Source organism: Syngnathus leptorhynchus, chromosome 2 (assembly GCF_054491065.1).
Source record: "Syngnathus leptorhynchus isolate UIUO chromosome 2, UIUO_Slep, whole genome shotgun sequence".
NCBI lineage: Eukaryota > Metazoa > Chordata > Actinopteri > Syngnathiformes > Syngnathidae > Syngnathus > Syngnathus leptorhynchus.
The window spans coordinates 16255258-16279681 of NC_141196.1; the positions used below are offsets into that span (position 1 = coordinate 16255258).

Here is a 24424-nt window from a genome sequence, read left to right on the forward strand (position 1 = left end):
CAAAAAGGAATCCTCTGTATACATCTGTTACTGGTCAGGGAAGGAAAACTAAACTTCTGATCCCACCCTCCCACTTCTGCACTCCAAGGCCATCTTGTCAGTGTGACCTCAGAACAGCCTTCCATTATGCAAAATGTGATGGAATGTTTGTTGCAAAGCCTCCTTTGACTCGAGATCATGCCTCCGCTGTTCTAACTCGAATAGAAACTTGATACTTTTGCACCCTGTTTCCTCCTCTTGCCACCCCCTTGTTCCTCCCCCAGCCACCACCTGTTGGGTTCCTCGAACCCCCTTCTTATGAAACAAATCCATAAGAGGCTGCTTGCCTGTTTATAGTCAGCAGCGTTGGAAGATTTATTCCCTTTGAGTGGAAAAAAAGGCGCGGAGAAATCACTCTGCGCTGTCCCCGTAGACCAATGGCAGAGCAGAGAGGCACATCCATATGTTCTTTGGTCACAGTCCAGTAAAGAAAGGCTTTGTCTGTCTCACTGTCCCACTCTGGTTTGCTCTAAATGCATTCCAAACCACACCATATGTGATGGATAGAGTGTTTCATCTACTCTATGCTTTAATTTATATTCCCTTTAAAGAATTTTTTTTAAGAAACCTGTTTGTACGTCTTCAAAATATTTCATAAACACGGCATACAAAGAATGACACTGAAGTAAAAAGGGAAAGAACAGATAATGACTGTCATGGTGTGTGACTGCGTGCTTGTCTTATGATGAACAGAAGCTTACTCATTGAGAAACAGTCTGTTTGAAATTATATGATCCTTTCAGCTTAATTGTCACGAGACTTTTATGGTGGGTATGAAAAAGTATACACATCCCAGTTGAAATGCTAGGTTTTTGTGAAACAAAAGAGACCAAGATAAATAATTAAAAGGAAATTCCAACATTACTGTGGCCCATAACCTGTAGAACTCAGTTGATTTAAAAAATATTTTCAAGAGTGGCAGTAGAACAAAACAAACCAAATTAGTGTGCACACCCTCTCATAAGTAAGTGTTTTCCAAATTAAGCAGTTGCACGCAGACTCAGAATACACCTGCTATTATAAGTGTATTTGATTGAACCTAAATAAAGATGTTTTAGTCAGCTTTTTTGGACTTTGTCTTCTGAGCAAAGGCCTGAAGGTTTCACACTATTTGGATCTATTCAAAATCCCCTGCAATTTGAAAAAAGTCCAAGTTCCAACTGAACCAAATCAGCTCCAACCATGATGCTGGCAACTGTGGGTGTGGTGTTCTTTTGGTGATGAGCAGTTTTTTTTTTTTGTGCCAGTGTTTGTTTGGAATGACTGCCAAATTTCCAACCTTGCTTTCATCGGACCATAAGATCTCTCAAAGGCATCTGGGAAATGTGTTGTGGTCCAGTTGTGGTTCTAAACACATTGTCCATAATTCCAAAAGATATGTTTAGCGTTAACACAACACTGCTGATCACCAAACTAACACTATTCCCACAGCGAAGCTTGGTGGTGACAGCATTATGTTTAAGAGCTGTATTTCTCTTTAGCTTAAATTGAGACCTCAGTCAAGGTAAAGGGAAGTACAAACACTTCCAAACAGTAGTAAGTGTTAGCACAAGAAATTCGGGCTTCTGTCTGGAAACAAAAGAAAAGTCCCAAAATGAATATCTGAAATATGTTTGGGGTTAATCAAAGCGACGTTACATGCTGGCAGGTGAGTGTCGAGACCCATTTAACAAGAGTTTGAATGTGATTGGTTAACTCTGACCACAGCCACATCCCATATATATGAAGTTGTGCACGGTTGTGCAACCACATTATTGCAGTTGTTTATTTTACTAACGCTTTTTAAGAGATGAGCTATTAAAATAATTTCATACAAGTTAAATAGCATATTAATGGTAGAAAAAGTTTAGAAATTATTTATCTTGGTGTTATTTTTCTTAATCACCAAAAGCTTGGCATTTAAATGGATGTGTAGATTTTTAATATCAACTGTATATAGCAGGCTCTGTTAAGAGCACTTGTCGTATCATAAACCTCTCATAGAGAGGAACGTTGGAATGCTGAAGATAGAATTTTATATAAAGGTTGAAGGACTAGGACTACCCTTGAGCGTCACCTCTCACCAAGCTCGGAGCTCACTCCTGCGATAACCATGTGTTATATTTGCTTTACTGCTCTCTTGTTTTCTTTCACTCCCTCGCCAGTTAACTCATAAGGTGTCATTCCTCCAGCAATTCCTCAGCTATCTCACCCGCTTCTTGTCTTTTGCTCGTTTTGCCCATCACCAAGCTCGGAGCTCACTCCTGCGATAACCATGTGTTATATTTGTTTTACTGCTCTCTTGTTTTCTTTCACTCCCTCTCTAGTTAACTTATAAGGTGTCATTCCTCCAGCAATTCCTCAGCTATCTCACCGACATTTTGTCTTTTGCCCATCATTTCCTGCCCACACCTTTCTCAACTAAAGTTGTTTCCTCCAGCCCTCTAGCCGTGACCCTTCCCCTCCTCTTTTCCTAGAAACATAGCAAAGGTGTGACAACACTGCACCCCAAATAATTTACTCTAGCTGAAGAAAAGCGACGATGGAATTTGTAAAAGAAATAGGGTAAACAAATTAAAATTAAAACTAATTAATAATAATTACCATCATGGGCTGCATACCATGGGCAAACCCTGCACAGCCAAAAAAGACCCAAAGTAAACATCAGAGTGAAAATCTAACAAATAATAATTTTCAGTTTTGACTGACACATTCATTACAATGTGTTTATTCTCTGGTTGCAATTTGCAGTGCATATCACAAACAGTATGAGGGAATACTTAGTCTAACACTAGCAATTTTTATAACTGAGTCAGAGCTCAGAATGCAGTTGAAACAAAATAGAGTGATTGACAGTAACTAGCAACATCTCATGGCAATGCTCAGATTTTTCAAAACACAGCTAGAATGGGATTATTGGAGCAGTCAGAATGAGTAAAAAATTATCCAACAGGGTTTCTAAATTGTGGTCTCAAGCAATGTATGACAGTGTCTGTCAAACAACGTTTATTGTAATGCCTGAGGTTGGAATAGATACAAACTTCAGTCGAGGCAACATGTCAAAATAACTGAGTAAAAATGAAGTCAGAAGATCGGGTTGCAGATGGCTGCGAGTCATCGGCATAATCGGTACTATCTCTTTACCCTGCATTTGCTGGAGTGTTGACCCTGGCTCTTTGTATTCGGACTTGAGAGACTAAGAAAATCTATTTTAGAGAGCAAGATTAATATTGTCTCAAAGCATTGCATGCATTCTCTGTATGCCTTCAGTCACACGGGGCCAATCTTAAAATGGATGTGTTTATTAGCATATTGCATGGTGCATGCACGTGAGATGTTCTTTGCTGCTTGGTCTCTTTTAAAAAGTAACATATTCACCAAAGATGAGTAACGTAAGTATAATAATGTATATAGTTATTTAGAGAAGTATTAAATACTAGACTGGATGGCAAGACATAATTAAGAGATAATTTACATGTACTTTCTTTTAATATTTTTAAAAAGTGTAAAAATCGATCTCCCTCCCTCCCTCCCTCCCTCCCTCCCTCCCTCCATCCCTCCATCCATCCCTCCATCCATCCATCCATCCATCCATCCATCCATCCATCCATCCATCCATCCATCCATCCATCCATCCATCCATCCATCCATCCATCCATCCATCCATCCATCCATCCGAAACCCATCTTATCTAACTCTCTACCTCCTTACCTCTTGTAGCATTTGGCATTATGCATGCAGTGATAACTGTTTTGCAACTTTAATTTAGAAAGTAGGCGGAGGTGTCATATTGGGTTGCTTTTGCAAAACAGGGACGATTTGACTCAGTGTAGTGAGAATGAGCCTGTATTGTCTGAAAGGATTTTACCAACCTCTAGTGTTGATTATTGGAAACTACAAGTCAGATTATTTGGGTATATTGTCTAATGATTGAGATGTGAGTGAAAGAAAATCAGTGTTGTCTGGAATGAATTTAGTTGTATTTAGTTGTCTCTGCATTTGCAATGCTTTTAAAACATTTTCCTCATGCAGGAAACCAAGAGGGTGATTATTTGGGTATATTGTCTAATGATTGAGACGTGAGTGAAAATTAGTGTTGTCTGGAATGAAATAAAATGTATTTAGTTGTGTCTGCATTTGCAATGCTTTAAAAACATTTTCCTCATGCAGGAAACCAAGAGGGTGACGTTCTTTCCCACCAGGGCTTGAGTGCACAAGAAACAAAACAAGGTATCTCTGATACTTTTTCACAAAGTAAAGACAAATTCGAATTTGCCAGATCATAACTAGCGATTATCATATGTGTGTCCATATGTATAGATGGCGGATGAAGAGGAAACAAGGGAAGTGCTCTTTCCAGACTGGGAGGGTCCAGATAAAACTGGCCTGACGATTGAACAGACAAGTGAAGGAGAGATCTTTGTAAAAGAAGTGAAAGGAGAGTCACCAGCAGCACGATCTGGAAAAGTCTATGAAGGTAGTTTTTCTTCTTGTTTTCTTTTATTCTATTCTTTTGTTTTTCTAGTAAATTGCTACCAAACTTAGTTTCTTAACCGTTCTTACTGAACCTCGTGCAACTTAATTTAATAGGTGACCAGATTGTGGGTGCGACAATCTATTTTGACAAAATGAGCTCAGAAGAAACATCTGAGCTGCTGAAGACACTGAACCGTCACAAGGTTGGATTGAAACTACAAAATAAAGACAAATCCCCATGCTGCTCTCCCCTGAGCACACCATGTCGTTCTCCATTGGGTACTTTGACATGGGAGGGGAAGTTAGGAAGCACCAGTCCAGACATCCTCCTCGTAAGTCTTGCTTTGCTCTTATGTAATCAGCTCATAGGTACTATTCCAATGCTGCATGCCTTCCGTTTTTCTCTGATCAGGGTGGGGATGATGAGGACTACAAAAGGATTTACACAAGGAAGATCAAACCAAGACTCAAGTCTGAAGACCTTGCCGAAGGAGTAGATGTGCGCACGGAGCGGCATAGCAGCACAAGTAGCGATGGCAGCACAATTACAACTGTAACCCGTCGCATCACCACCTACACCGTGGATATGCCGAGTGGCATAAGTGAGCAACTTGAGCTTTCAAGCTCAGATTTCAAGGGGCAAAATCCAGATGCAGAGGATGGCTCAGTCGGAATAAAAATCTCACATGGCAGCCCTTCAGGTAAAGTGGGATCTGAAGGAGGAGTTTTTGACTTGGGCAATGTCTCTTACAAGCTAAGAGAAAGTTCAAACACTGGTAGTAGGCATGTTTCAATGGGAGGGACAGGAGGTAGCAAAGAATTTACAACAGATCATGACAACGAAGGGTCAATTTTTGTGTCTGTACCGGGAAAAGGAAAGCAGAGTTTTGTGACATCCGTAGATAAAACACAAGAGGGTGAAGGAACAAAGGTAAAGTTACCTGAAATTACCATTAGTGACAAACATACAAAGGAATCCAGAAACATTCATGTTCCAAACATCTCCCTGAGTGGAGGTTTTACAGATGCTGAAAGTGAATTGAAAGGTCCTTCTGCAAATACTAACATCAGCATTCAAACAAAAAAGTATCATGTTCACAGCCCAGACGTAACCCTTAGGCAGAACGAAGGGGATTTCAAAATGCCTCAAATAAATATAACATCACATCTACCAGAAGGTTCAAATTTTGATGTGAAAACTCAGGAAATTGAAATTAATCAGACAAGTCCACAAATAAAAGGAAATGTGAATGTGTCAACCCCAAAGATGGATGGGAATGTAAAAATACAAGATGTGGTAATCCAGAGTCCTGAGATAAACACTCAAGAAATAAAGGGCACAAAGATTAGAAAATATGTTCCCAAATCTGACATATCAGGCCCGAGTACTACAATGCCAAATGTGCAATTAAATCTTAAAGGCCCACAAATCAAAGGAGACAAAGATCTGTCATTACAGAGTCTTGAACAAAATATGAAATCCAAAGAGCAGGACCCTGACATTAACATAAACTTGAGAAAGACTGGTATAGATGTCAAGGTTCCCGAGATGGACGTTCAAGGCCCAGATTTCACAGCCCCAAAAATTTCAGGTTCACATATCTCCATTCCAGGTTTGACTCTTAAAGGCTCTAAAGTTAGAGGTACAGATGGAGAAATGAAAGCACCTAAAATTGATATCAAAGACCCAAAAGTTGATATTAAGCTTTCTCCGGGTGGCAAAGGTCCAAAGCTGGAGGCTCCTAATGTTGACATAAACCTCCCCAATGCCAATATTGATGTCAATGTCCCTAAAGTAGATGTCAATCTCTCAAAAACTGATGTACACATCAAGGGTCCAGATCTCGATGTTGAAGTACCAGATGTTGAAATTAGCAGTCCAGGTTGGAACATCAAGGGACCTAAAGTGAAGATGCCAAAAATCTCAGGCACGAATATCAACATGTCAAAATTGGATTTAAATGTAAAAGGTCCTCAGGTCAAAGGTGATGTGAATATTTCAGGACCAAATATTGAAGGAGGGATTGAATTACCGGAAGGAGACATTAAAGGCCCCAAAATTGACATTAAGGGCCCCACGACTGGATTTGACATGCCAAAAATTGGTATGCCGAAATTTGACATTAAAGGTCCCAAACTGGAAGGTTCTGATGTTGACGTAGACCTACCGAAGACCAATATTGACATTAGCGTCCCGAAATGTGATGTCAGTCTACCAAAAACTAATGTAGACATCAAGGGTCAAGATCTCAGTGTTGAAGTACCAGATGTTGATATTGGCAGTCGAGGTTGGAACATCAAGGGACCTAAAGTGAAGACCCCAAAAATCACAGGCCCGAATATAAACGTGCCGAATCTGGATTTACATGTAAAAGGTCCTCAAATGAAGGGTGACATTGATGTTTCACTACCAAATATTGAGGGAAATTTTGAATTGCCAGAAGGCAACATTAAAGGCCCCAAAATTGACATTAAGGGCCCCAAAACTGGATTTGCAATGCCAAAAATCAGTATGCCAGAATTTAGCTTTAAAGGTCCAAAACTGGAGGGTCCTGATGTTGACATCAACCTTCCCAAGGCAAATATTGATGTTAACGTCCCTAACGTTGATGTCAGTCTCCCCAAAGCTGACATTGACATCAAGGGGCCAGATGTAGATGTTGAAGTACCTGACGTGGACATTGGCAGTCCCGGTTGGACGATCAAGGGACCAAAAATGAAGATGCCCAAAATCTCAGGCCCAAATATCAGTATGCCAAATTTGGATTTCAAAATGAAAGGAACAAAAGTCAAAGGTGATGTTGATGTTTCAGTACCAAATATTGAGGGAGATATTAAATTGCCGAAAGGAGACATTAAAGGTCCCAACATTGACATTGAGGGCCCAAAGAATGGATTTGAAATGCCGAAAATCAGCATGCCGGAAATTGACGTAAAAGGCAGAAAATTAGACATTAAGGGCCCTAAAACTGGATTGGAAATGCCAAAAATAAGTATGCCGGAAATTGGTTTTAAAGGTGGGTTGGAGGGTCCTGACGTTGACATCGGCCTTCCCAAGACTAATATTGACATAAAGGTCCCTGATGTCGATGTCAGTCTCCCCAAAACAGACCTAGACATCTCGGGTCCAGATATCGATGTTAAAGTACCAGACGTTGACATTGGCAGTCCAGGTTGGAACATCAAGGGACCTAAAGTAAAGATGCCAAAAATCTCAGGCCCAAATATCAACAAGCCTGAAGTGGATTTAAATCTCAAAGGCCCTAAAGTCAAAGGTGATAGTGATGTTTCAGTACCATATATTGAGGGAGGTATTGAATTGCCTGAAGGAGACATTAAAGGCCCCAAAATTGACATTAAGGGCCACAAAACTGGATTTACAATGCCCAAAGTACAAATGCCAGAATTTGGCTTTAAAGGTCCAAAATTGGAGGGTCCTGATGTTGACATCAACTTTGCGAAGGCCAATATTGATGTCAAAGTTCCTGATGTTGATGTCAGTCTCCCCAAAGCTGATGTCGGAATCAAGGGGCCAGATGTAGGTGTTGAAGTGCCAGATGTGGACATCGACAGTCCTGGTTGGAAGATCAAGGGACCAAAAATGAAGATGCCCAAAATCTCAGGCCCAAACATCAACATGCCAAATTTGGATTTTAAAATGAAAGGACCTAAAGTCAAAGGTGATGTTGATGTTTCAATACCAAATATTGAGGGAGGTATTGAAATGCCGGAAGGAAACATTAAAGGCCCTAAAATTGACATTAAGGGCCCCAAAACTGGATTTACAATGCCCAAAATACAAATGCCAGAATTTGGCTTTAAAGGTCCAAAATTGGAGGGTCCTGACGTTGACATCAACCTTCCCAAGGCCGATATTGATGTTAACGTCCCTAACGTTGATGTCAGTCTCCCCAAAACTGACATAGACATCAAGGGGCCAGATGTAGATATTGAAATACCAGATGTGGACATTGGCAGTCCTGGTTGGAAGATCAAGGGACCAAAAATGAAGATGCCCAAAATCTCAGGCCCAAATATCAACATGCCAAATTTGGATTTTAAAATGAAAGGACCTAAAGTCAAAGGTGATGTTGATGTTTCAGTACCAAATATTGAGGGAGGGATTGATATGCCGGAAGGAGACATTAAAGGCCCTAAAGTTGACATTAAGGGCCCCAAAACTGGATTTACAATGCCCAAAATACAAATGCCAGAATTTGGCATCAAAGGTCCAAAACTGGAGGGTCCTGACATTGACATCAACCTTCCCAAGGCCAATATTGATGTCAGCGTCCCTGATGTTGATATCAGTCTCCCCAAAGCTGACCTAGACATCAAGGGGCCAGATGTAGATGTTGAAGTACCAGATGTGGACATTGGCAGTGCCAGTTGGAAGATCAAGGGACCAAAAATGAAGATGCCCAAAATCTCAGGCCCAAATATCAACATGCCTGAAGTGGATTTCCATCTCAAAGGCCCTAAAGTCAAAGGTGATGTTGATGTTTCAGTACCAAATATTGAGGGAGGTATTGGATTGCCAGAAGGAGACATTAAAGGCCCCAGAATTGACATTAAGGGCCCCAAAACTGGATTTGCAATGCCAAAAATCAGTATGCCAGAATTTGGCTTTAAAGGTCCAAAACTGGACGGTCCTGATGTTGACATCAACCTTCCCAAGGCAAATATTGATGTTAACATCCCTAACGTTGATGTCAGTCTCCCCAAAGCTGACATTGACATCAAGGGGCCAGATGTAGATGTTGAAATACCAGATGTGGACATTGGCAGTCCTGGTTGGAAGATCAAGGGACCAAAAATGAAAATGCCAAAAATCTCAGGCCCAAATATCAATATGCCAAATTTGGATTTCAAAATGAAAGGACCTAAAGTCAAAGGTGATATTGATGTTTCAGTACCAAACATTGAGGCAGGTATTAAATTGCCAGAAGGAGACATTAAAGGCCCCAAAATTGACATTAAGGGCCCCAAAACTGGATTTGCAATGCCAAAAATCAGTATGCCAGAATTTGGCTTTAAAGGTTCAAAATTCGAGGGTCCTGATGTTGACATCAACCTTCCCAAAGCTAATATTGATGTAAAGGTCCCTGATGTTGATGTCAGTCTCCCCAAAACTGACATAGACATCAAGGGGCCAGATGTAGATGTTGAAGTACCAGATGTGGACATTGGCAGTCCCGGTTGGAAGATCAAGGGACCAAAAATGAAGATGCCCAAAATTTCAGGCCCAAATATCAACATGCCAAATTTGGATTTTAAAATGAAAGGACCTAAAGTCAAAGGTGATGTAGATGTTTCAGTACCAAATATCGAGGGAGGTATTGAAATGCCAGAAGGAGACATTAAAGGCCCTAAAGTTGACATTAAGGGCCCCAAAACTGGATTTACAATGCCCAAAATACAAATGCCAGAATTTGGTTTTAAAGGTCCGAAACTGGAGGGTCCTGACATTGACATCAACCTTCCCAAGGCAAATATTGATGTTAACGTCCCTAACGTTGATGTCAGTCTCCCCAAAACTGACATTGACATCAAGGGGCCAGATGTAGATGTTGAAGTACCGGATTTGGACATTGGCAGTCCCGGTTGGAAGATCAAGGGACCAAAAATGAAGATGCCCAAAATCTCAGGTCCAAGTATCAACATGCCTGAAGTGGATTTCCATCTCAAAGGCCCTAAAGTCAAAGGTGATGTTGATGTTTCAGTACCAAACATTGAGGGAGGTATTGAATTGCCAGAAGGAGACATTAAAGGCCCCAGAATTGACATTAAGGGCCCCAAAACTGGATTTGCAATGCCAAAAATCTGTATGCCAGAATTTGGCTTTAAAGGTCCAAAACTGGAGGGTCCTGATGTTGACATCAACCTTCCCAAGGCAAATATTGATGTTAACGTCCCTAACGTTGATGTCAGTCTCCCCAAAGCTGACATTGACATCAAGGGGCCAGATGTAGATGTCGAAGTACCGGATGTGGACATTGGCAGTCCCGGTTGGAAGATCAAGGGACCAAAAATGAAGATTCCAAAAATCTCAGGTCCAAGTATCAACATGCCTGAAGTGGATTTCCATCTCAAAGGCCCTAAAGTCAAAGGTGATGTTGGTTTTTCAGTACCAAACATTGAGGCAGGTATTAAATTGCCAGAAGGAGACATTAAAGGCCCCAAAATTGACATTAAGGGCCCCAAAACTGGATTTGCAATGCCAAAAATCAGTATGCCAGAATTTGGCTTTAAAGGTCCAAAATTCGAGGGTCCTGATGTTGACATCAACCTTCCCAAAGCTAATATTGATGTAAAGGTCCCTGATGTTGATGTCAGTCTCCCCAAAACTGACATAAACATCAAGGGGCCAGATGTAGATGTTGAAGTACCAGATGTGGACATTGGCAGTCCCGCTTGGAAGATCAAGGGACCAAAAATGAAGATGCCCAAAATCTCAGGCCCAAATATCAACATGCCAAATTTGGATTTTAAAATGAAAGGACCTAAAGTCAAAGGTGATGTTGATGTTTCAGTACCAAATATTGAGGGAGGTATTGAATTGCCGGAAGGAGACATTAAAGGCCCTAAAGTTGACATTAAGGGCCCCAAAACTGGATTTACAATGCCCAAAATACAAATGCCAGAATTTGGCTTCAAAGGTGCAAAACTGGAGGGTCCTGACGTTGACATTAACCTTCCCAAGGCCAATATTGATGTCAAGGTCCCTGACGTTGATGTCAGTCTCCCCAAAGCTGACATTGACATCAAGGGGCCAGATGTAGATGTCGAAGTACCGGATGTGGACATTGGGAGTCCCGGTTGGAAGATCAAGGGACCAAAAATGAAGATGCCCAAAATCTCAGGCCCAAATATTCACATGCCTGAAGTGGATTTCCATCTGAAAGGTCCTAAAGTCAAAGGTGATGTTGATATTTCAGTACCAAATATTGAGGGAGGTATTGAATTGCCGGAAGGAGACATTAAAGGCACCAAAATTGACATTAAGAGCCCCAAGACTGGATTTGAAATGCCAAAAATCAGTATGCCCAAATTTGGATTCAAAGGTAACAAGTTTGAGGGTCCTGATGTTGACATCAACCTTCCGAAGGCTAATCTTGAAGTTGAAATACCTGAGGTGGAACTCAAGAGCACAGAAGTTGATGTAAATCTCCCCAAAGCTGATTTGGATATCAAAGATTTAAATGTGGACATCAAAGGACCCGATTTTGAAATGAACAGCCCGAGTGGAAAGATAAAGGGACCAAAATTCAAAATGCCAAACATCACCATGCCTGATGTGGATTTCCATTTGAAAGGCTCCAAACTCAAAGGCGATATCGCAAATGTTGGAGATATTAAGGGTCCAGTAGTGGATATAAAACCCCCGAAAGTAGATGTTAAAGGCCCCAAAACTGGATTTGAAATGCCCAAAATAAAAATGCCAGAATTTGGCTTCAGACGTCCAAAGGTGGAAGGTCCTGACGTTGACATCAACCTTCCGAAGGCCAATATTGATGTCAAGGTCCCTGATGTTGATGTGAAGCTCCCCAAAGCGGACATAGACATCAAGGGTCCAGATTTAGACGTTGAAGTACCAGAAGTTGACATTGGAAGTCCAGGTTGGAAGATCAAGGGACCAAAAATGAAGATGCCAAGGATCTCCATGCCAGATGTGGATTTCCATCTGAAAGGCCCTAAAGTCAAAGGTGATGTTGATGTTTCAGTACCATCTATAAAGGGAGGTATTGAATTGCCAGAAGGAGACATTAAAGGACCCAAAGTTGATATTAAGGGCCCCAAAACTGGATTTGAAATGCCAAAAATTAGTATGCCAGATTTTCGTTTTAAAGGTCCAAATCTGGAGGGTTCTGACGTTGACATCAACCTTCCCAAGGCAAATATTGATGTCAAAGTCCCTGATGTTGATGTCAGTCTCCCCAAAGCTGACGTAGACGTCAAGGGGCTAAACGTAGATGTTGAAGTCCCAGACGTGGACATTGGCAGTCCTGGTTGGAAGATCAAGGGACCAAAAATGAAGATGCCCAATATCTCAGGCCCAAATATCAATTTGCCAAATTTGGATTTCAAAATGAAAGGACCTAAAGTCAAAGGTGATGTTGATGTTTCAGGACCAAATATTGAGGGAGGTATTGAATTGCCGGAAGGAGACATTAAAGGCCCCAAGATTGACGTTAAGGGCGCCAAAACTGGATTTACAATGCCCAAAATACAAATGCCAGAATTTGGCTTTAAAGGTCCGAAATTAGAGGGTCCTGACATAGACATCAACCTTCCCAAGGCCAATGTTGACGTTAACATCCCTAACGTTGATATCAGTCTCCCCAAAACTGACATAGACATCAAGGGGCCCGATGTAGATGTTGAAATACCAGATGTGGACATTGGCAGTCCTGGTTGGAAGATCAAGGGACCAAAAATGAAGATGCCCAAAATCTCAGGCCCAAATATCAACATGCCAAATTTGGATTTTAAAATAAAAGGACCTAAAGTCAAAGGTGATGTTGATGTGTCAGTACCAAATATTGAGGGAGCTATTGAATTGCCAGAAGGAGACATTACTGGCCCCAAAGTTGATATTAAGGGCCCCAAAACTGGATTTGAAATGCCAAAAATAAAAATGCCAGAGTTTGGTTTTAAAGGTCCAAAATTGGAGGGTCCTGACATTGACATCAACATTCCCAAGGGCAATATTGACGTTAATGTCCCTAACGTTGATGTCAGCTTCCCCAAAACTGACATAGACATCAAGGGTCCAGATGTAAATGTTGATGTGCCAGACGTGGACATTGGCAGTCCTGGTTGGAAGATCAAGGGACCAAAAATGAAGATGCCCAAAATCTCAGGCCCAAATATCAACATGCCTGAAGTGGATTTCCATCTCAAAGGCCCGAAAGTCAAAGGTGATATTGATGTTTCAGTCCCAAATATTGAAGGAGATCTTGAATTGCCAGAAGGAGACATTAAAGGCCCCAAAATTGATATTAAGGGGCCGAAAACTGGATTTGAAATGCCAAAAATAAAAATGCCAGAGTTTGGATTTAAAGGTCCAAAATTGGAGGGTCCGGACATTGACATCGACCTTCCCAAGAGCAATATTGACGTTAACGTCCCTAACGTTGATGTCAGTCTCCCAAAAACTGACATAGAAATCAAAGGGCCAGATGTAAATGTTGAAATGCCCGATGTGGACATTGGCAGTCCCAGTTGGAAGATCAAGGGACCAAAAATGAAGATGCCCAAAATCTCAGGCCCGAATATCAACATGCCAAATTTGGATTTTAAAATGAAAGGACCTAAAGTCAAAGGTGATGTTGATGTTTCAGTACCAAATATTGAGGGAGGTATTGAATTGCCAGAAGGAGACATTAAAGGCCCTAAAGTTGACATTAAGGGCCCCAAAACTGGATTTGAAATGCCAAAAATACGAATGCCAGATTTTGGCTTCAAAGGTCCGAAACTGGAGGGTCCTGAAGTTGACATCAACCTTCCCAAGGCAAATATTGATGTTAACGTCCCTAACGTTGATGTCAGTCTCCCCAAAACTGACATAGACATCAAGGGGCCAGATGTAGATGTTGAAGTACCGGATTTGGACATTGGCAGTCCCGGTTGGAAGATCAAGGGACCAAAAATGAAGATGCCCAAAATCTCAGGCCCAAATATCAACATGCCTGAAGTGGATTTCCATCTCAAAGGCCCTAAAGTCAAAGGTGATGTTGATGTTTCAGTACCAAATATTGAGGGAGGTATTGATTTGCCAGAAGGAGACATTAAAGGCCCTAAAGTTGACATTAAGGGCCCCAAAACTGGATTTACAATGCCCAAAATACAAATGCCAGAATTTGGCTTCAAAGGTCCAAAACTGGAGGGTCCTGACGTTGACATTAACCTTCCCAAGGCTAATATTGATGTCAAGGTCCCTGACGTTGATGTCAGTCTCCCCAAAGCTGACGTAGATATCAAGGGGCCAGATGTAAATGTTGAAGTACCAGATGTGGATATTGGCAGTCCCGGTTGGAAGATCAAGGGACCAAAAATGAAGATGCCCAAAATCTCAGGACCAAATATTTCTATGCCTGATGTGGATTTCCACCTTAAAGGTCATAAACTTAAAGGTGACGATGTAACATTACCAAATATTGAGGGAGAAATAAAAACTCCTGGCATTGAAATTAAAGGTCCCAAAGTTGACATAAAGAGTCCTAAGAGTGGTTTTGGATTACCAAGGTTTAAAATGCCAGACTTCGGCTTTAAAACAAAAAAAATGGAAAGCCCTGACATCGACATAAAACCCCCGAAGGCTAATATTGACATCAAGGGGATGGGTATGGAAACTCAAGGGCCTGAAGTGAATGTCAGTCTTCCCAAAACTGATTTGAAAATTAAGGATGTTGGATTGGACATCAAAGGACCACATGTTGATATTGATAGTCCCACTGGCAATATAAAAGGACCGAAGTTCCAGATGCCAAAAATCTCAGGACCAAGCATCTCCATGCCTGATGTAGATTTCCAAATTAAAGGCTCTAAACCTAAAGGTGATATTGAGGTGTCAGTCCCAAATATGAAAGGTGTTAACGTTCCGGAAGCGGGTGTCAAAGGCCCCAAAATTGACATTAAAGGACCCAAGACTGGATTTGAAATGCCAAAAATTACTATGCCAGATTTTCGTTTTAAAGGTCCAAATCTGGAGGGTCCTGACGTTGACATCAACCTTCCCAAGGCCAATATTGATGTCAAAGTCCCTGATGTTGATGTCAGTCTCCCCAAAGCTGACGTAGACGTCAAGGGGCTAAACGTAGATGTTGAAGTCCCAGATGTGGACATTGGCAGTCCTGGTTGGAAGATCAAGGGACCAAAAATGAAGATGCCCAATATCTCAGGCCCAAATATCAATCTGCCAAATTTGGATTTCAAAATGAAAGGACCTAAAGTCAAAGGTGATGTTGATGTTTCAGTACCAAATATTGAGGGAGGTATTGATTTGCCGGAAGGAGACATTAAAGGCCCCAAAATTGACGTTAAGGGCGCCAAAACTGGATTTACAATGCCCAAAATACAAATGCCAGAATTTGGCTTTAAAGGTCCAAAATTGGAGGGTCCTGACGTTGACATTAACCTTCCCAAGGCCAATATTGATGTCAAGGTCCCTGATGTTGATGTCAGTCTCCCCAAAGCTGATGTAGACGTCAAGGCGCTAAACGTAGATGTTGACGTGCCAGATGTGGACATTGGCAGTCCTGGTTGGAAGATCAAGGGACCAAAAATGAAGATGCCCAAAATCTCAGGCCCAAATATCAACATGCCTGAAGTGGATTTCCATCTCAAAGGCCCTAAAGTGAAAGGTGATGTTGATGTTTCAGTACCAAATATTGAGGGAGGTCTTGAATTGCCTGAAGGAAACATTAAAGGCCCCAAAGTTGACATTAAAGGCCCCAAAACTGGATTTGAAATGCCCAAAATACGAATGCCGGACTTTGGCTTTAAAGGTCCCAAACTGGAAGGTCCTGACGTTGACATCAACCTTCCCAAGGGCAATATTGATGTCAGCGTCCCTGATGTTGATGTCAGTCTCCCCAAAGTTGACGTAGACATTAAGGGGCCAGATGTAGATGTTGACGTGCCTGATGTGGACATTGGCAGCCCCGGTTGGAAGATCAAGGGACCAAAAATGAAGATGCCCAAAATCTCAGGCCCAAATATCAACATGCCAAATTTGGATTTTAAAATGAAAGGACCTAAAGTCAAAGGTGATGTTGATGTTTCAGTACCAAATATTGAGGGAAGTCTTGAATTGCCAGAAGGAGACATTAAAGGCCCCAAAGTTGATATTAAAGGCCCCAAAACTGGATTTGAAATGCCCAAAATACGAATGCCAGATTTTGGCTTCAAAGGTCCCAAAGTGGAGGGTCCTGACATTGACATCAACCTTCCCAAGGCCGATATTGATGTCAGCGTCCCTGATGTTGATGTCAGTCTCCCCAAAGTTGACGTAGACATTAAGGGGCCAGATGTAGATCTTGAAGTGCCAGATGTGGACATTGGCAGCCCCGGTTGGAAGATCAAGGGACCAAAAATGAAGATGCCCAAAATCTCAGGCCCAAATATCAACATGCCAAATTTGGATTTTAAAATGAAAGGACCTAAAGTCAAAGGTGATGTTGATGTTTCAGTACCAAATATCGAGGGGGGTCTTGAATTGCCAGAAGGAGACATTAAAGGCCCCAAAGTTGACATTAAGGGCCCCAAAACTGGATTTGAAATGCCCAAAATACGAATGCCAGACTTTGGCTTTAAAGGTCCAAAACTGGAGGGTCCTGACATTGACATCAACCTTCCAAAGGCCGATATTGATGTCAGCGTCCCTGATGTTGATGTCAGTCTCCCCAAAGTTGACGTAGACATTAAGGGGCCAGATGTAGATGTTGACGTGCCTGATATGGACATTGGCAGCCCCGGTTGGAAGATCAAGGGACCAAAAATGAAGATGCCCACAATCTCAGGCCCAAATATCAACATGCCAAATTTGGATTTTAAAATGAAAGGACCTAAAGTCAAAGGTGATGTTGATGTTTCAGTACCAAATATTGAGGGAAGTCTTGAATTGCCAGAAGGAGACATTAAAGGCCCCAAAGTTGATATTAAAGGCCCCAAAACTGGATTTGAAATGCCGAAAATACGAATGCCAGATTTTGGCTTTAAAGGTCCCAAACTGGAAGGTCCTGACGTTGACATCAACCTTCCCAAAGGCAATATTGATGTCAGCGTCCCTGATGTTGATGTCAGTCTCCCCAAAGTTGACGTAGACATTAAGGGGCCAGATGTAGATGTTGAAGTGCCAGATGTGGACATTGGCAGCCCCGGTTGGAAGATCAAGGGACCAAAAATGAAGATGCCCAAAATCTCAGGCCCAAATATCAACATGCCAAATTTGGATTTTAAAATGAAAGGACCTAAAGTCAAAGGTGATGTTGATGTTTCAGTACCAAATATTGAGGGAGGTCTTGAATTGCCGGAAGGAGACATTAAAGGCCCCAAAATTGACATTAAGGGCCCCAAAACTGGATTTGAAATGCCCAAAATACGAATGCCAGACTTTGGCTTTAAAGGTCCAAAACTGGAGGGTCCTGACATTGACATCAACCTTCCCAAGGCCGATATTGATGTCAAGGTCCCTGATGTTGATGTCAGTCTGCCCAAAGCTGATGTCGGAATCAAGGGGCCAGATGTAGATGTTGAATTACCAGATGTCGATATTGGCAGTCCTGGTTGGAAGATCAAGGGACCAAAAATGAAAATGCCCAAAATCTCAGGCCCAAATATCAATATGCCAAATTTGGATTTCAAAATGAAAGGACCTAAAGTCAAAGGTGATATTGATGTTTCGGTACCAAATATTGAGGGAGGTATTGAATTGCCGGAAGGAGAAATTAAAGGCCCCAAAATTGACATTAAGGGCCCCAAAACTGGATTTGGAATGCCCAAAATAAGAATGCCAGAATTTGGCTTTAAAAGTTCCAAACTGGAGGGTCCTGACATTGACATCAACCTTCCCAAGGCCAATATTGATGTCAGCGTCCCTAACGTTGATGCCAGTCTCCCCAAAGTTGACGTAGACATTAAGGGGCCAGATGTAGATGTTGAAGTGCCAGATGTGGATATTGGCAGTCCAGGTTGGAAGATCAAGGGACCAAAAATGAAGATGCCCAAAATCTCAGGCCCAAATATCAACATGCCTGAAGTGGATTTCCATCTCAAAGGCCCTAAAGTCAAAGGCGACGTTGATGTTTCAGTACCAAACATTGAGGGAGGTATTGAATTGCCAGATGGAGACATTAAAGGCCCCAAAATTGACATTAAGGGCCCCAAAACTGGATTTGCAATGCCAAAAATCAGTATGCCAGAATTTGGCTTTAAAGGTCCAAAACTGGAGGGTCCTGACGTTGACATCAACCTTCCCAAGGCCAATATTGATGTCAGTCTCCCTAAAGCCAACGTAGGCATCAAGGGTCCAGATCTCGATGTTGAAGTACCAGATGTTGACATTGGGAGTCCGGGTTGGAAGATTAAGGGACCAAAATTTCAGATGCCAAAAATCTCAGCCCCTAACATTACTATGCCAAATCTAGCTCTCAATGTGAAAGACCCGAAGCTTCAAGGTGATGTTGATGTTTCAATGCCAAATATCGAGGGAGATATTAAAGTACCAGACATTAAAGGAGGCTTGAACGTTGATGTTAAAGGGCCTGGATTTGAGTTACCAAAAATGAAAATACCGCAATTTGGTTTCAAAGGACCAAAGGTTGAAGGTGATGTCCAGGTTCCTGGGATTTATAGTCAAGCTCCACACATTGATGTTGGGCTTCCCAAAGTTGACTTGGATATTAAAGGCATGAAAGTCGATATTGAGGGCCCAGATGTTAACATTGATAGCCCCAGTGCAAAGATCAAGGGGCAGAAATTCAAGATGCCAAAAGTATCAGGACCTAACATCACCATGCCAAGTCTGGATTTATCTTTGAAAGGCCCTGATCTTAAAAGTGATGTAGCGGATCCTCAAGTTGACATAAGCCTCCCCAAATTCCAGGGTGACCTCGAAGGAAACATCCATTTGCCAAAAGCTGAGCTTGATGTGGATGATGTTACTGTTGATGTTCCCGGCTTCAGCACTAAAAAATCTAAATTCAAAATGCCCAAATTTGGTTTCAGGGGCCCAAAGGTAAAGAACCCAGAAATAGATTTGAAACAGACACACGGAAATATCAACATCAAAGGAGGGACTGGTAGTATTGAGGGACTGGATGCAGACATGGATGTAACAGGCCCCAAAATTAAAGGATCCAAATTTAAAATGCCAAAATTTGGTTTTAAGGTCCCTAAGGTGGAAATTCCAGGAGCTGATCTTAATATGAGTAAGGCCAGTGGAGAAATACAATTTCCAGATGTTGACATTGAAGGACCCGAAATAAAAAGTGGAGATGCTGATGTAAAAATCAAAGGAGGAAAGTTCAAAATGCCATCTCTTTCAGGAACAAAATTTTCTCTTCCTGATGTTGATTTTGGTCTTGAAAGTCCAAAGGTCAACGTTAATACAGACATGTCACTTCCGAAGGCTGACATAGATTTAAAAGTACCAAGCGTTGATGTAAAAGGTCCAAACCTTCCCAAGGCTGCTATTGATATCAATGTCCCTAAAGTTGATATTGAGGGGGCGGATATTGATTTGAGTCTACCCAAAGCTGATGTGACAATTAGGGGACCTAGTGTGGATTTTGAAGGACCAGAAGTTGATGTTGACAGTTCCAGAGGGAAGATCAAGGCACCGAAATTCAAGATGCCAAAAATCTCTGGACCAAATGTTACTATTCCCAATTTTGATATGGGTCTGAAAGGCCCTAAACTCAAAGGTGATGTAGATTTGTCAGGACCCAATTTTGAGGCAGATATTGACATCCAAGATGCAAATGTTGAGGGTGGATTTGAAATGCCTAGATTAAAAATGCCACAATTTGGCTTCAAAGGTCCGAATCTGGAGGGCCCTTATGTTGACTTAAACATTCCCAAGGCCAATATTGATGTCAAAGCCCCTGAAGTTGAACTCCAAAACCCAGAAGTAGATGTCAATCTCCCCAAAGCTAATTTCGACATTAAGGGTCCAAAATTCGGTTTGCCAAAAATCACAGGTCCGAATATCAACATGCCAAAGTTCAACCTAAAAGGTCCTAAATTTGAAGGTGATGTAAATGTATCAGTGCCAAATATTGAGGGAGACATCGAAGCACCAAAAATTGGTGTCAAAAGCTCAAATCTTGACATTAAAGGCCCCAAGACTGGATTTGAATTACCAAAAATCAGTATGCCAGAGTTTGGCTTTAAAGATCCATACCTGGAGGGCCCTGACATTGACATCAAACTTCCCAAGGCTAATATTGACATCAAAGTCCCTGAGGTTGATCTCCAAGGGCCAGAGGTTGGAATAAATCTCCCCAAAGCTGGTTTGAACATTAAGGGCCCAACATTGGAAAGTGACGTACCGGATGTAAACATTGAGAGTCCAAGTGGAAAGATCAAGGGACCTAAATTCAAGATACCAAAAATTCCTGGATCAAATATCTCCATGACTGATTTCAATTTGAAAGGTCCAAAGGTCAAAGGCGATTTGTCAGTGGCCAATTTTGAGGCAGAGACTCCAGGAATGGATATCAAAGATCCAAATGTTGACATTAAAGGTTCTATGGGTGGATTTGAAATTCCTAGATTAAAAATGCCACAGTTTGGCTTCACAGGTCCAAAACTGGAGGGCCCAGACATTGATGTCAACCTTCCCAAAGCTAATATTGATATGCAAGCCCCCGAGTTTGGCTTGAAAGGTCATGTTGAAGGACCAGATGTTGACATTAATACCTCCAGTGGTAAGATCAAGGGGCCAAAATTAAAGATGCCCAAAATCTCAGGCCCAAACATCTCCATGCCAAAAGGTAATTTAACTTCTGACCTAAAAGGTGACATTGATATGTCAGCATCAAATTTTGATGGCAAAATCAAGGCACCCCAATTGAATATCAATGATCCAAAAGTCAAGGGTTCAACAGGTGCATTTGAGAGTTCAAACATGAAAGGTGATTTGTCATATCCTGATATAGATGTCAGCATCAAGGGGAAGAGGGGTAAATTTAAACTTCCTAAAGTGACAGGAAAGGCCAAAAAGCCAGATTTTGACACAGAGACACCATCCATTGATGTAACAGCAGGAACATCTGATATTAATGTCCAAAGATCAAAAGTGAAAAAGCCCATTTTTGGTAAACTTCAATTTCCTGACGTAGAACTTGACATCAAATCCCCAAAACACAAAGGTGACGGATCTTTATCTGAGGAATTGAAATCCCCCACTGTAGGGTTTGAGGGTTCTGCTACCAGTCGTTCAAATATCAGTTGCGAAGGCTTGGATGTGAAATTAAAGACTCCCCAGATCAAAATACCAGAAATCGAAATTTCTCCTGCTGGCGGCACATTTAGAGGCCTTCAGTTTCCTGAAGGTACAGTGACATTTCCCAAGCTCAAAGTACCACAATTTGGTTTTAGCCTGCCCCAAATTGAGTGCCAGGAGGGTGACGGAAAGGTTGCGGCAAATGTTGCAGCCAGTGGAGAGCTTCAGTGCTCACAGGATATTGCAGTTTCCAATCCAGAAATAAGGCAAAGTGAAGGAAAGATAAAGGTGAAGGTGCCAAATTTTTTTGGCAAATCGAAAGCAAAGGGCAGGAGTGCAGGGGACCTTCGAGGAACAGATGTAAACCTGAGTACCAGTGGAAAAGGAATGGTCTCTAAAGATTTCAGTGTACACAGTGGAGAAGGAAAATTACAATTTGAGGGTGATGCTGGACTCAGTGTTTCACCCAAAAGCAAGTCAGCGTCACTGGATCTTTTCAAGAAGTCAAGGCATCCATCTTCCTCTTTGAGCGATGAGGGGGGGCTTGCAGTTGTTTCCCCTTCAGGGCACCTAGAAGCAGAGGGCAGTGATATTTCGTTAGATCTAAGCGGACCCAAAGTCAAAGGAAAGAAAGGCAAGTTGAAGTTCGGTACCTTTGGAGGTTTTGGTTCCAAGTCAAAGGGCTCGTATGAAGTGACGTATGGTGAAAGCAGTGAAGCAGGAGTGGAAGGTAGTGCAGGTGTGTCATTGGACACCCCAAAATCAAGATTGTCCTCGTCATCCAGCAATGATAGTGCGTCAAAGGCTGCTCTCAAGTTCCCGAAAATTGAACTGTCTGTATCACCCAAAAATTATTAAATTGACAATGACCTTAACTCGAGCTCCAAAAGACATTCTCTCCATACAGATATATGAGATACAAGACGTATACTATTTTTAAACATCAATTTATTCATTAAGAGAATAAATGCAGCCATCTCATTTTTAAACATACCAGTGATAGGCAGAAACGAGAGGGATACTTAAAGGCCCTATCAAACTGTAAATACAATGTTTTGTGATAAATATTGTTTTCCTGTACATAGTCAAAATTTATTGCGAATATACCATCTCAACAAATTTTCCACTTACCGGTATTATTTTGTCCTGCTTCATTCAATTAAATGTTCTTCATGAATGGTTGTGGTATAATTTTATGCAGGGTCTGTTTTGCTGAACAGCCACAGTTGTTATTTTGAAGGAACGTAGTTTATACAGTTAAACACAAATATAAACAGTTAGCAGTTTTAGTCTGAAGCTTTGATTTTTGTATTATCAGTCATTTGTGCATCTTAAAGCTCAGCCTGCATAACATACTCTACGTTTGGTGATGTTTTATAGATCTTAATTGCACAGATATGTCACTATGTTTAGAAGCTCATATCTTTTCAGCGCACCTTGTCATCCTTGAAAGACTGTCCACATTTGCTCTTCATCTGTTTTTTTTTAAACCTGTTTATTGTACAGTTTGCCTTTACACCCTACATACAACATTAAATGTCATCAATAATAAATATCATTGATGGTGTGTTAAGAAAAACTTTATTCAGAGAAATTTGATCCGATATGTGCAGACAGTGTGAATTTTGTTTTTCCTTTTGTGTGAATTCTGTCTGATAAACTAATTAAAATGTATAGAATGTATGTTGTTGTCTTTCCTGAATTTCTTCCTTTGTTTCTTATGGCTCCATAAGGTTCCCAACTGCTGCAGTGAGTCACTAACAAGGCGTAATTGATGTGTTAACCGCCATGTTGGTGTATAAGTCCAATCTTATGTGATCATGATAAAATGTGTTTCTTACAAAAATTCAAAAAGGATATATCGTTTTTAAAAAATGTGTATACAAAATCCTACCATGCAGTATAAAGTTGTTAATTGTTGCAGCAACTAAAACATTCCAGTGTAAGCAGTCGCAAATAAAACACGATCCTCATATCAACCCTAAAATCGTTTTTAGAGTTGTAAATGGAAGTACTATATTATTATTATTATTGTTATTATTATTATTATTATTATTATTATTATTATTATTATTATTATTATTAATAACCTTACCTCTTCAGTTGATGCCAGTGGACTGACAAACTGTACCTGTTTGTAAAATTTGAACTACATTGTTTGAATTAATTTAATCAAAATGTAAATTATTCGTTTTGGATTAGAAATCGCCAGGACACCTTTCCAAACTGTTTTCATTGGGTCTAAATAACAACGCTCATCCCAGACATTTGAGTGCTATAATTTGGAAATGTGCCCTCCGGTGGCAAAAATGTGGTATCTCTCTATGGTACACAACATTAGGCGCACTTGCGATAACTAATTAGAGCCAATACAAATAATGTATTTGTAATTAATCCAGTGGCATTTAAGTGCAAAACACAACAGCAATTAACAAAAAATCATCATCAAACTAAAAACACAACAGCAATTAAATAATCACAACAGCAAATAAGAAGCAATAAGGGAAAAAAAACCACAATAACTAATCATACACAGAAATATCATCAAACTAAATAAGCAAAAACAATGAAGTAAACACAACAGCACATTAATAAAAGCTACAGCAAATAATCACACGCAAAGATATCTTCCTGCCCTCGGGAGGAATGTGGTGAGATCGCACTCATGACTGATATGAAGAGAGGGACATCTGTAATAATCTGAAGCCCCTGTTGATGATGTACTGCTATCCTTGTCCTATTTTCTGTCTGGAGGTCTGTTTGTATTCTCATTGGGATGACACCAAGACTCAGTCAGACCTGAGCTTCAAGAAGGGCACATAAAATGCACGGGGACCCTAATTAGTAATACCCTACAGTTGTCACTGTCGTTCCCAGTCAAATATTTTTGCACAATGCACTTTGCTACCACTGCTGGCAAGTACGTATTTCCATAGACATTTACAGCACATATACCAGTGGTTTTTAGGGTTTGGTGAG

The 24424-nt window shown here is 41.1% G+C and overlaps 1 protein-coding gene across 1 annotated transcript in view; it reads left to right on the forward strand.

Moving 5' to 3' along the window:
- Positions 1–23128, forward strand: part of ahnak (AHNAK nucleoprotein) — a 29705-nt gene extending 6577 nt beyond the window's left edge. Inside the window, exons 3-6 of the mRNA XM_085905665.1 lie at positions 4189–4248; positions 4339–4495; positions 4609–4826; positions 4907–23128. Of these exons, the coding sequence (XP_085761791.1) occupies positions 4339–4495; positions 4609–4826; positions 4907–22303 (17772 nt within the window). The 5' untranslated portion in view covers positions 4189–4248 and the 3' untranslated portion in view covers positions 22304–23128. The remainder of the gene's footprint in view (positions 1–4188; positions 4249–4338; positions 4496–4608; positions 4827–4906) is intronic.
- The last annotated feature ends 1296 nt before the right edge of the window (positions 23129–24424 follow it).